The sequence below is a fragment of the Hemitrygon akajei genome, chromosome 3 (assembly GCF_048418815.1).
Source record: "Hemitrygon akajei chromosome 3, sHemAka1.3, whole genome shotgun sequence".
Lineage (NCBI taxonomy): Eukaryota > Metazoa > Chordata > Chondrichthyes > Myliobatiformes > Dasyatidae > Hemitrygon > Hemitrygon akajei.
The window spans coordinates 22,480,975-22,494,349 of NC_133126.1; the positions used below are offsets into that span (position 1 = coordinate 22,480,975).

The 13,375-nt window shown below is 40.3% G+C and overlaps 1 protein-coding gene across 42 annotated transcripts in view; it reads left to right on the top strand.

The window, feature by feature from the left end:
* Window positions 1–13,375, top strand: part of nrxn3a (neurexin 3a) — a 2,216,268-nt gene that overhangs the window by 1,015,301 nt on the left and 1,187,592 nt on the right. For all 42 annotated transcript variants that reach the window (XR_012098174.1, XR_012098175.1, XR_012098176.1 and 39 more), the window contains one exon: window positions 7,506–7,625. Coding sequence is in view for 36 of the 42 variants with exons in the window: in XM_073039307.1 (XP_072895408.1) it covers window positions 7,506–7,625 (120 nt within the window). In the remaining 6 variants the exon portion in view is untranslated. The remainder of the gene's footprint in view (window positions 1–7,505; window positions 7,626–13,375) is intronic.

Consider the following 13,375-nt stretch of genomic DNA (forward strand, 5'->3'; position numbering starts at 1 on the left):
CGTCTGCCGAGACGGTTTACCGGGTGTGGCCACTGCGCGTGCTACAACTACTTGGAGCCACAGGTGAGAGCTGAACGTCCGGTGGGGAACAAAGGTGGATGAACTGCCCTGAGCGGATACGTCTAAGATGAGGGGGCATAATTTTAAGGTGATTGGAGGAAATTATAGTAGGGAAGTCAGAGGTAAATTCTTTACACAGATGGCGATGGGTATGTGAAATGCCCTTCCAGGGGTATGATAGAGGTGGATACATTAGGGACATTTAGATAAGTTCATGTATATAAAAATGAAGGATTATGTACTGTAGGAGGGAAGGGTTAGATTGATCATAGAGTAGGTTAAAAGGTTTGCACAACATTGTGGGCTAAAGGACCTGTACTCTGCTGCAATCTTCTATGTTCTTGATAAATTCTAATGTATTTATTTTTTTGTGTGAGTGTCTACAAGAAAACATGGCATCAAAGGTTACGGGGAGAAGGCCGGGAAATGGGGTTGAGGAGACAGAAGAGAAAGGATCAGCCATGATTGAATGGCGGAGCAGACGCGATGGGCCAAAAGGCCTAATTCTGCTCCTATATCTTATGATCTTATGGTCTAAAGTGAATCTCAGGATAGTATATGGTGACATAGAAACATAGAAAAACATAGAAACATAGAAAACCTACAGCACAATACAGGCCCTTCGGCCCACTAAGTTGTGCCGAACATGTCCCTACTTTAGAAATTACTAGGCTTACCTATAGCCCTCTATTTTTCTAAGCTCCATGTACCCGTCCAAAAGTCTCTTAAAAGACCCTATTGTATCCGCCTCCACCACCATTGCCAGCAGCTCATTCCACGTACTCACCACTCTCTGCATAAAAAAACTTACCCCTGACATCTCCTCTGTACCTACTCCCCAAATGTGGCAACCATTTCAGCCCTGGGAAAAAGCCTCTGACTATCCACATGATCAATGCCTCTCATCATCTTATACACCTCTATCAGGTCACCTCTCATCCTCCATTGCTCCAAGGAGAAAAGGCTGAGTTCACTCAACCTATTCTCATAAGGCATGCTCCCCAATCCAGACAACAGCAAAGTACATACATATAGTGCATGTACTTTGATAATCATATTTCCTTGATTTTGACTTTGAAATCAAGGTTCTCCAAGGCTGTGATTTTTCAGCAGGCCAAACAACCTATCAATAGCCACCAAATATATTGCTTTAATGATCATTGAATATGTACTCATCTCTGAAATTATATGAAGATAATCAAATGTAAAATGGAATAGACTGTAAACATGATAGATAATTCAATCCAAACAATGTTGTAATCTCTATGGCATTTTTATGATTGAGGAATGTGCTGGAGGAACTTAATGAATCTTATAAGGTATATGATGTGTTGTCCAAGTGAATTTATCCTTTACATATCAGGCGTAAGGAATTCATAAAGTCTTTTATTGTGAAAAATATTTTATAATTTTATTGCAAAGGTTAAAAAAAGAAATCCTGGCATTTTAAGTTATTGAAGCATTGGTGATAATATCAATATTATTACTCTTTTTATCATTGACCAGATGAAATAGGAGGATGGAAGTTGTGGCAATTAGGTGGGCTAGTGTAGTAGTCACAACATTGATCTAAAGAGTGGGAACATAAATGATTATCTAAGAAGGAACAGAGAAGAGCGTCGTTTAAGGAATAATGTAAATGGTGGATTTCAATGCTTAAAAGAAATTTTTGATCCACACAGCACCATGCAACAGTCTCAGGCACCCTAGATATTTTATATGGTTTCAAATGGTATGGCCTCCACAGAGCCCTGATCTCAGTACCACCGAGGCTGTCTGGAATTACCTGGCAAGACAGAGGCAAGCGAGACAGCTCGTCTGCAGAAGAACTGTGGCAAATGTGCTAAGATATATAACCATATGTTGGGAACGTCCTATGAGCCAATTTTCTTATAAAACTGCACAACATTGTACCTAAGAGAATTGATGCAGTTTTAAAGGCAAGGGGTGGTCACACCAAATATTGACTACTTTTCACTATTTTCTGCTCTTTATAGAAAAGTTTTTTTAAATTTATAGACACTTTTGATGTCATTAGTTTTGAAAGCTTCTTCAAATTGCAGATTTTTTTTTACATGTGTCTAAGAATTTTGCACAGTGCTGCACATGGATGGTAGGGGTGTGGTGGGCTTAGGTAAAGTGCAGGTCAATGGCACTGAGTAGAACAACAGGTCAGTATTGTCTAGATGGGCCAAAGGGCCTGGTTCAATGCTGTGGAGCTCTGACTCTGTCACTCTGTTGGGAAAGATATTTGCCATCTTTGCATGTCCTGGGTGTGTTTGAGATTCCAGTATCACAGCAATGTTGTTGGTTTCATCTTTAATGAGCTGGGCTGAGCCTGTAGTTAATTGTGTTAAACTGCAGCCACATGGAATACAACAAATGAGGAGGGGTTTAACCCCTGTCTGAAGTGCAGCCCATGATGGGCAACGAGTTTCCAGTTTTAACAATGACTCCCTCATTCAATGTTGATTAAGACTATAAGACAAAGAAGCAGAGTTAGGCCATTCAGCCCATCAGATCTGCTCCACCATTCTATCATGGCTGATTTATTATCCCTCTCAGCCCCATTCTCCTGCTTTCCCCCCATCACCTTGACACCCTGACTAATCAGGAACCTATCAACCTCTGCTTTAAATATACCGAAGGACTTGCCCTCCACCTGTCTGTGGCAATGAATTCCGCAGATTATCTACCCTCTGGCTAAAGAAATTCCACCATCTCTGTTCCAAAATGAACCTCCCTTTGTTCTGAGGCTGTTCCCTCTGGACCTAGATTCCCCCATTATAGGAAACATCCTCTCCACATCATCTCTATTTAGGCCTTACAATATTTGATCAGTTTCAATAAGATCCCCCTCCCCCCCATCCTTCTAACCTCCAGTGAGTACAGGTCCAGAACCATCAAAAGCAAGTGGAACAAGTTTTGCAAAAGAAGTCAGTGCTTTTATTAATGGAGAAGATATGGGTGAAACTGATGTTCAAATGGTCAGCTATCCATTATTCTGTAATGCTACTTCAGCTTGACTCCACCATAGCTAATCTGCGATCTGCATCTGGCACCAGCTTCCTGTGTAAAATAGATTGTTTCTGTATTAGAAGTGTCTTTTCAACAGATGAAGTTGAATGAAAGAGATATTCAACTTTGTCAGAGTGTTTTGACTTGAAAGCCTGTCAATAAGCCTAATAGCCGTAGCTAAGTGTATTACACTGTAAGTGATGTTGTCAAGTTGACTTGGGGTTCAAGATTTAAGATTGTGTATTATCATCCTTCAGTACACAAGTGTAAAGGAGAACAAAATGATTGTTATTTCAGACCCAATGCAATATAAAAAAAAAACAACAAATATACAGAACACAATAACAGCACAATAAATATAAATACATAAGATTAGCTTACATACATCAATTGTATATACATTAAGTGACTCTAGATATAGAAGTGTCTGCACATTAAGTGACTCTGACAGGAAATGATAAAATAGTGATGGTGGTTAATGGGTTTTTCAGCCTCTTAAAATGTTTGATAAAAAACTTAATTTTTATCAAACATTTGATAAGCTCAAGTTGGGAGGAAATTTTCTCTGTAGTTGCACGTGCTGGTCATGTCTTAGTTATACCTGTGCAGTGTCCATTGCTCTTGAAATTCTCTTCAAGTAAAATCAAAGAATTATCTGAAGTAAAATACAACCTACCACAGGTAGACAACCAAGGATAGATTCTGAATGTCATTGTCTAGTAAGTGCTGACTGACAATGATAGTAGAACTGTTGTAAATGAGGCTTGATCTTATTGAGTGATAGATCATGCTGGGGAGGTGGGGAGTCTAAATGAGCCACCATTACTCAAGATCCAATTTGTTGTCATTGAATTGTACACACATATACAGCTAAACAAAACAACGTTCCTCAGGGACCAAGGTGCAAAACAATAGACAATAGACAATAGGTGCAGAAGTAGACCATTCGGCCCTTCGAGCCTGCACCGCCATTTTGAGATCATGGCTGATCATCTACTATCAATACCCGGTTCCTGCCTTGTCCCCATATCCCTTGATTCCCCTATCCATAAGATACCTATCTAGCTCCTTCTTGAAAGCATCCAGAGAATTGGCCTCCACTGCCTTCCGAGGCAGTGCATTCCAGACCCCCACAACTCTCTTGGGAGAAGAAGTTTTTCCTTAACTCTGTCCTAAATGACCTACCCCTTATTCTCAAATTATGCCCTCTGGTACTGGACTCTCCCAGCATCTGGAACATATTTCCTGCCTCTATCTTGTCCAATCCCTTAATAATCTTATATGTTGCAATCAGATCCCCTCTCAATCTCCTTAATTCCCATGACACAATATGCAGCACATAAAATAGTATTAATATAAAACTAATAGCAGTTTAAAAATAATCTGGACATTAACAAATTGACATAAAGTGCATATACAGCAAATACTTAAATATACAACAGTGTAATGCTACTGGGCTGACATAAATAATATGTACTGGGTGGTAGCAGGGTGTTCAGAAGTCTCACAGTTTGGGGGAAGAAGCTGTTATCCAGCCTAACGGACCCTGTTCTTATACAGCGGCACCTTCTGCCTGACGGTAGGAGGTCAAAGAGATTTTGGGATGATTAGGGGACATCTTTGACGATATTTTTATTGTTCATTTAATAAAGGTCATTAACTTTTTGGAGAATGAGTATAAAGAACATGATGAATAAGACATCCTTTGTATGATTGGACTTATACAGAAGTTTTTAAATCCAGGGCATCTTGACTGAAATGATGTCTGCTGTAGAGAGTAAGCAATAGCTGTGTGCATCATGCATTATATAAGAAACAGTTTTCATCTCCTTTTGGTTTGGTTATGGCTTTATGAGTTTATAGAAAATTGCAGTGCTGTGCTCTCTCGAATCTTTTTCATCCAGCCTTCTGATGGCAATTTGGTTTCACATGTGAGCTGCTTCAACATAGGTTCTTTGATGTTATTTAAATCACTGTTCCACACAGCAAATAAACTCTATATTTTGTATCCTCCGTTTTTAACAGCTTGCATTCCCTCAAAGGTACCAGATGTAACTACTGTTGGCTGATGCGATAGTTGCCAGGCAACATCCTGTGTAAATTTGACACCAGACTGTTCAAAATTGAATACCTGACCAATTAAGAAGGCTGACCCCATTTTCAGGTGACATTTTAGAACGGTGTCACAGTTATGTTCCAAAATGTTTTGATTATAACAGTAGTGTTTTTCTTAACATATTGATATACACTCAGCTTTATTAGCTGTACGCTCATTGTCTTCTGCTGCTGTGGCTCATCCACTTAAGGGTCCGACGTGTTGTGCATTCAGAGATGCTCCTCTGAGCATAATTGTTGTAATGCGTGGTTATTTCAGTTAGAGTTGCCTTCCTGTCAGCTTGAACCAGTCTGGCCAGTTTCCTCTGACCGCTCGCAATAACAAGGCATTTTTGCCCACACAGCTGCTGCTCACTGGATGTTCTTTGTTTTTTTGCACCATCCTCTGTTAGCTGGAGAGATGGTTGTACGTGGAAACCCCAGGAGATCAGCAGTTTCTGAGACACTCAAACCACCCAACGTGGCATCAACAATCGTTCCACGGTCAAAGTCGCTAGGATTACGTTTCTTTCCCATTCTGATGTCTGAACTGAACGTCTGCATGCCTTTATGCATTAAGTTACTGCCATATGATTGGATGATCAGATGTTTACATTAAAGAGCAGATGTACAAGTGTACCTAAGAAAGTGGCTACTGAGTGTATTATCCCTGACAAAATGGAAAGCAATGCTGGTACTTCTGTTTCAGAGCATAGTGACTTTCCTTAGGAAGAAGCAGTCTTTGGTCACTGAGGCAAATAGGCATCATAATGTCAACATCTCCTATTCATCTCTTTATCTTTCCAAATTGATATTGGCTTCTCTGGAGGATGATGGCTGACAGCAACATGTACTCTACTCCTTATTAGATGTCAGTCAGATCACACTTGGAGTATTGTGCACAGTTACTCTCACAGCCCTTTTTCTAAGAAAAGATGTGTTGTAATTGGAGAGGGTCAAGAGGAGGTTCACAAAGATGATCACAGGAATGGAAAATTATTGTATGAGGAGCATTTGATGGCTCTGGGCCTGTACTCACTGGTGTTTAGAAGAATGGGGGTGGGGATCTCATTGAAACCTACTCAATATTGAAAGGCCTAGGTAGAGTGGATGTGGAGAGGATGTTTCTTATAGTGGGGAGTCTAGGATCAGATACACAGCCTCAGATTTGCTTCAGACCCTTTAGATTAGAGATGAGGAAAAATTTCTCTTGTGAGAAGGTGGTGAATCTGTGGAATTCATTGCCACAGATGGCTGTGGAGCCCAAGTCATTGGGTATATTTAAAGCAGAAGTCGATAGTTCTTGATTAGTCAGGCATCAAAGGTTATTGGAAGAAGGCAGGAGAATGGAATGGTGAAGCAGACATGATGGGCCAAGTGGCCTGATTCTCCTCCTGTACTTATGGTCTTATAAAATGCAAAATTGCTATGTTAAAGCAGTTTGGTTCTGCTCTGAAATCATTTTTACCCTACGGGGTTAAAAGTTAGCTTTCATTACTGACTCTCATGCATTGGTGATTATCAGTACCGGTACCTTATCAGTTAGAACAGAGTTTTACATTGCCAGGGATCACTAATCGAGGATCAATTTCCACTGCTGTCTGTAAGAAGTATGTATATTCTCCCACGACCATGCGAGTTTCCTCCGTGTTCTCTGGTTTCCACCCACATTCCAAAGACACACGAGTTATAGTTAGTAAGTTGTAGACGTGCTATGTTGGGTCAGAAGCCTGGGGTTACTTGCAGGCTGCGCCCAGTACATCCTTGGACTGTTGGTCATTGACTTAAGCAAGACATTTCACTGCATATTTTGATGTTTGAATGTACATGTGACAAATAAAGCTAATGCTTATCTTTTTTATATTTATTGAAAGACAGGTGTACGGTAGTCACCTCTGAGCACTTGGTTCCTTGACTATAACAGAGTTGAATGCCTGCAGTACACACAGTGGTCAAATCTTTGAATGTGATGGCCATAATGGTCAAGGACAACATTCTCTTCCCTTCTGCCTGTATTTCCTGAAAATCCGTCGCCAGTTCATGATACTAACTTGCTAAGTTACCTGTTCTCTCTCTATTATATACCCCAACAATGAAGATATTTGGTAAAACAGAGGCCTTAATATGAAGATCTTGGAGGGAATGTTGTTCACAACCTAACTTAGTTAGGTTTGTAGATGTGTGTGTCCTTGGTTGTGTCTACTTGGCTGTGTGTGTTGCATTGAAATATATAGTGCACTCATGAGTGCAACCTGCTTGCATGGAAAGGGGAATGTTGCTGGCTTCATCTGTAATTAACAATTTGTCTTTTGCTTGCACCCCTACTCCCTAAGGTCCTAGCACTACTTGCCAAGAAGACTCCTGTACCAACTATGGAATCTGCATCCAACAGTGGGAGGGATACACATGTGACTGCTCCATGACTTCATACAGCGGCAGTCAATGCAACGACCGTGAGTAGTTGGTTTCATTAACTATCCCCGTTGCTGGCTGAGATCAGTGTGACTGCGGTGATTTCTTTCCCAATGCCAAGGGACTCTCTTTCGAGTGTTAGAACTAGGTGTATCACTGGAATATACAAATCATGGTTGTACTTGTGGTCAAAGAAAGATAATGATGCATTTGTCTGGTTTTTGTAACAATTGGCGTTTTTTGTGCATGCTGGAAAGCAAAGTAGTAAGTGATCTGTACAAAACAATTTTTAAACGTGCATCTTAAGTGGTATTCTTTCAGAAGCAATGACTGTTGCAACTTGCAGTATATATTTTGAGATTGTGTAATGAAGGGCATTACACTAATGTATTAGACGTCCGTGAGGAAACTGAGAAAGGCCTAGCTTGACTGGTGTCTATGCTCGTCATAGATAGATATATCCATCTGTCTTTCAACCATTGCAAAGAAACTTAGTAAAGAATTGAAGCTCACAGGATAAACCCTGCTCTGTTCATCCTGTTGGGTTAATTGTCATATTAAAGAGAGGAAAAAAAGGAAGCTTTCTTCATTTAGAAGTTCAAAGGATGTCAGAAATCTAAGCTCAAACTTCTCTGACAGGCTTAGATACACTTAAAGGGATATAGGTTACCCTGTGCAAACAGTCACTTCAGTGAAACAAATTAATTCTCGCGTTTATCTAGGTCCAAATCCCATGTGTCCTCCTCCTTGCCATAGACTAGATGGACTGAATGGCCTGTTCCTATACTATGGTGTTCTGTGACACCTTATGAATATTCACACTGCTTACTAATCACCATCTATTTTCAAAGGATCAAGGGAATGAGCTATTTAGTACCTCAAGCCTCTTCTGCCATTTAATGGGATCAAGCTCATCCATGAACTAACTTTATTTTATTTATCTTCTTCCCTGATCCCATTATCAAAAAATTAGCAATGTCCAGGTTAAAATTAACAATTGACCGATTGTCAGTTTCCATTAATTGAAGAGAGTTTGTCATTTCTGCCATCCCCTTTTGACGAACTTTGACCTTTAATCCTAACCCAGCCAACTGAAATATTTCCTCTTGCTCGACATGACTGTCTCCCATAAGTACTTTGGAAAAACTTGTCCAGTTTTATATGTATTCAGGCCACATTCTAGGTCATTGAAAACAATGAAGTTCCTCCACATTCATCAAACCAGTCCCAACACTATACAGTCTCAAATATATTTCTCATGGGGGAGAAAGAAAACCTAAATATATTATAATGCAATTGATGGTAAAAGATAAAGCAATTGAAGAAAATAGTATTTTTTGCTTTATTGGGATACAGCAAAAAATGTCCTTCTGGCCCTTTGAGCTATGCTGTCCAGCAACCCTGGTTAACTATTGCCTAATCACAAGACTATTTACAATGACCATTTAGCCCACCAACTGGTACAAATCAGATCCTTGGAAAAAAATCTTCATCCAGGAATAATGAATCTTTGGAATTTTCATCTATAATGCCTTGGATGGTCATTCAGTGAGTGTATTCAAAAGAAAAATAAACAGTTTGTGTATAGTACTATGAGTTTAGAACATAAACAATACAGCACAGTATAGGCCATTCAGCCCATGGTGTTGTGCTGAACGTTTAACCTGCTCTGCAAACAGCCATCCATTTTCCTATCATCTATTTGCTTATCCAGAGAAGTGCCCCTAATGTGTCTGCCTCTACCACCACCCCTGGTTGGGCATTCCATGTACCCACCACTCTCTGTGTTTAAAACAAAACCTGCCTCTGACATACTTCCTCCAATTACCATAAGGTCATCCTCCTGGTATTAGCCATTAACGCCCAGGGGAAAAATTAGTCTCTGCCTGTCCTCAGAAAGGATCAGCCTTGATCTAATTAAATGGATGAGCAGGTGAGAGGGGGAGGGTGGTGGGGTCAAATAGCCTGTGGCTGTTCTTATGTTTTAAGTTGTTATGCACGTCCTGTAATATTGAATTAAAATATCTGGATTCAAATTTTGTCTATGATGGATTGCAATGGTTGTTAAAACAGATGGATATTCAGTGCCTTATTGATCCTTATTATTGTGATCTATTGCTTTTAATGAACTGTGTTGGAAGATGTATTTTACTTGTCCTTGCCTTTGAAGAGAGGTGGAAACGTCAGGTCCACTACAGGTAAGTGCTATTGAGGCACTTTCATTTGAAGAAGTTTAAGACGTATTGACGTCAGACTTGCTGGTTTCAGGTGATTGAAACGTTGAATATGACTCTGAAACTGAGTTTAATAAAAAGTTGTCCTAATTGGTGCTTACACAGGAGCTAGCTTGAGGGTTTCATCAGCCCGGATATGTCTTCTCTCTTTCAAACCAGATACTCTGATCACAGTGTTTGCAGGATGCAAGCAATGGGCAGAAGGATGATATTCTTTAGTTTAATTGTGGAAAAATCTTTTCACCGGAGGTTTGTCACACCAGCCTTGTTGTGTTGATTGTGCAGGAGAATGGATTGGCATTTTCTGTGGATACAGACTGCTGGTATATACGTCTTTATGGGATTACGATTACCTTTGACTTTTCTTTAAAGTATGTCTTTGAAAATCATCTATACACTGCTTTACCAAGGGACCTCTTAACATAACAGATATATTTCATCCAGAAATACGTATCTAGTTCAAATTCAGTTTATTAGCTTTATAATACCCAAACCATGTGAGAAATTCCTTGCCTCTTGTATACAGTATGTGTCACAATCGCACTAAGGTGTTCAGTGTGAAGAAAGCTCAGTTGGCGTGTTCAGTATCATGAAATCCTACACTGTTGGACATTTATTGATCTATATGAAAAATAGTGACCTATTAGTTCAAGTAAGAATATTTAAATGACACTTTGCAAACAGTACGTTCTCTGCAATGGTTATAAGTTGGGCTTTTGGGGAAATGCTAAATGCCCATTGACAGAGAATGTCTGAAAGAATGCCATCGAGGGAAAAGAGGCAGTGACTGCGCTTTGTCACTGGTAACGATGAGAGTGAGTGAAGGACAATTGGTAGCAAGATTTGTCACCGTATTGTTCATTGGCCATTGAGAAAGGCACATTGGTGGCAATTAAAAAGTGAGCTGGAAAGGTTTGAGGGGAAGAAGTCAACAAAAGGCAGAGTAAAATTCTAATCTGTTTTGTGTTCCTAAAGTTCATTCAAGTGAGAAATATTAGTGAATGGGGGGGGGGGGGTCAGAACTGTTGAGGTTACCCTGTTTGATTGATAAATGGAATCAATATAAATGGTCTTTATTTTCTGGAATAAGAAGTGGCTCAGCCTTGTTCTCCTTGTGAGTATTTGTAGTAGATTCAAGAGAGGACCAAAAGGATGGAGTAATATTTTCAGCCATATCTTTTCTGTGGAGCTTTCCTAGATCACCAGCAAAAGAGTGGGGTGAGAGTTGTCTGATTATGAACAATCCTTCAGTGTCCATAACCGGCTGCGGGAATTGCAACTATTCTTCTCAAAAAGCATCTAAGCCAGGGGGTTCCCAATCTTTTTTCTGCCATGGACCATCACCATTAAGCAGAGGATCTGTGGACTCCAGGTTGGGAACCCCTGATCTAAGGTCACTTTGACATCTTAGTATACGTAAGAATTGGGAACCCATGTGGGAGGTGGGTTGAATCAAACTTCAATTACCAGACCTCTAGTGCTCTTGGTCACATCCAACGTCCGCACGTATTCATATACCCCAAGCAATATTCACTGTTATCTCTGCTCAAGGTAAAATCAGCAAAGCTGCAGCTTATCAGAGGAATTAGATAAGCAGAGTGCTCTTTTACTATTTTTTTCTGCATTAAAATCTTTCTGAGGTTTATGTATATCTGACAGTGGAAGGAATAAGCTTGAAAGGTTGTACGCCTGATTGAAGCAAGGGTTCATGCCACCTCACTAATAATACAAACGTTTGTATAAGGATTTACCTATAATATGACGTGATGTTTTTTTAAAAATGCTGTGAAATGGAAATAGTGTTGATGGCCACCATTATGTTGGCTTTGACTCTGATTTATAATATGAAGATCTACAGTATAATATCTGATGAATTTTTAAAATGTCTAGTTAAGAGGAAAATAATGTTGAACCCACCTATATGTTGGCTTTGGACACTCTTGCACTCTCTTGTCCTTTTGAAGTTGAAATGAAGGACCATTTGGCAGTAGAACTTTAGAAAACTGAGGTACCAACAGACTCAGAGATCCCATATGCCCTTCAGGACTCTGAATGCATATTTAAATTGAAGTAAATGGTGTAATGAGAATGCAGAATACCATATTTTTTACTTTTTCGTTAAATCTTTGTGAAAATATGTCTTAGCCTGCTATGTTTGACGTGTTTCATAGTCCCTCCAAGATAAAATGAGAATTGACGCTAGGAATGGAATGGGATGTTCCTAGGATGATCTAATAGTCTTTCGTGTGCATCCCTCACCAGCTGGATATCTGTGACAAGACTCTTCATTTAAAATATCTGTACAATGTACGCATTAAGAAAACAGATATATTCTTCAGAACTTCTTTTTTCATTTTAAATACATTTTCATTATCAAGCCTAAACAGTTCTGTAGGGGCCTTGTTTCTAATGGGGCTCAGATTAAATGGAGTAATCCTGGGAGCTGGGTTGCTCCCTCCACTTTTCAGAAAGAGCTAAAGGAAACATCTGTCTTTCTCCTAAATGGATGGCTGTGGCTAGACTTCTTCAGCTTCCTTACCTGCCTTCTGCTCTGAGGTGCTCTGCGTAATAAAACTGTGAGAGGACAGGGGTGCGGAAGGGAATTTTAACATTTAACCAAGAAAATCCTGAGTTCTCACTGGCATAGCATCTAAGTACTTGTCTCTCAGATTCAGATTCGATTTTAGTGTTTTTGTCGTGTTGATTGGTTGTCCGTTGTATCTGACAATGACAGTAAGAAATCTATGTGGGAGGGTTTTTAAAGTGGAAAACCTATTACACTGCGGTGGCTTTACTCTCTCGAACTCGGAAATGTGGGTCCAGTGGTACGAGTAGTTGTCACAACTGGGGTCTTCCTCAGTTGCAGTGGATGACTAGGACCTTGCTCTTTGTCATGTCTTCACAAAGCTTTGCAGAACTGCCTTCCTGGCCTTTGGCTCTCATCTGCCCAGTCTACTTCAGCTGACCTTGCATGCTAGGGCAGGCATGTCCCTATCCCACCAGTGTATGAGGCCCACTGGCAACCCTCACCTGGTTTAGCTTGCCTGTCGAAGAGGTGTACCAGGGTGTGGTTGCTGTCGCATGCAAACAGCTACTTGGTGAGAGCTGGAGAATAAAGGTGATTGAGCTGTCTCAGGACAGATATGAGAAGCCATTTCACCAGCGGTGCTACCCCTCCCTGGACACTCCATACACCCCTCTTTTGGGCATGCATGCCAGAGTGAAATGAAGTTATTTGCTTGTGTGAATCTCACAGAGTAACTAGTGTACAAGGATGAGTACAGAGTAACAGAGTGGTGCAAAGAATCGAAATGCATACTGAAGTTGTGTAATGAGAAACACTGAAGCGATAATAAAAGAAAGGGGGAGAATTAAGTTTTTAAAAACATGACAGCATTGGCAGGATGGGGATGTGAAAGAGGTGACTGGTTCAGAAATCTGGTATGAGTGGGGAAGGAGCTATCCCTGTGATTAGATGACTGGACTTTCAACCGGCTGTATCTTCTCCTAGAAGGTAGAAGAGAGGAATAGCCAGGGCGGCAGGCATCTTTTGTGTT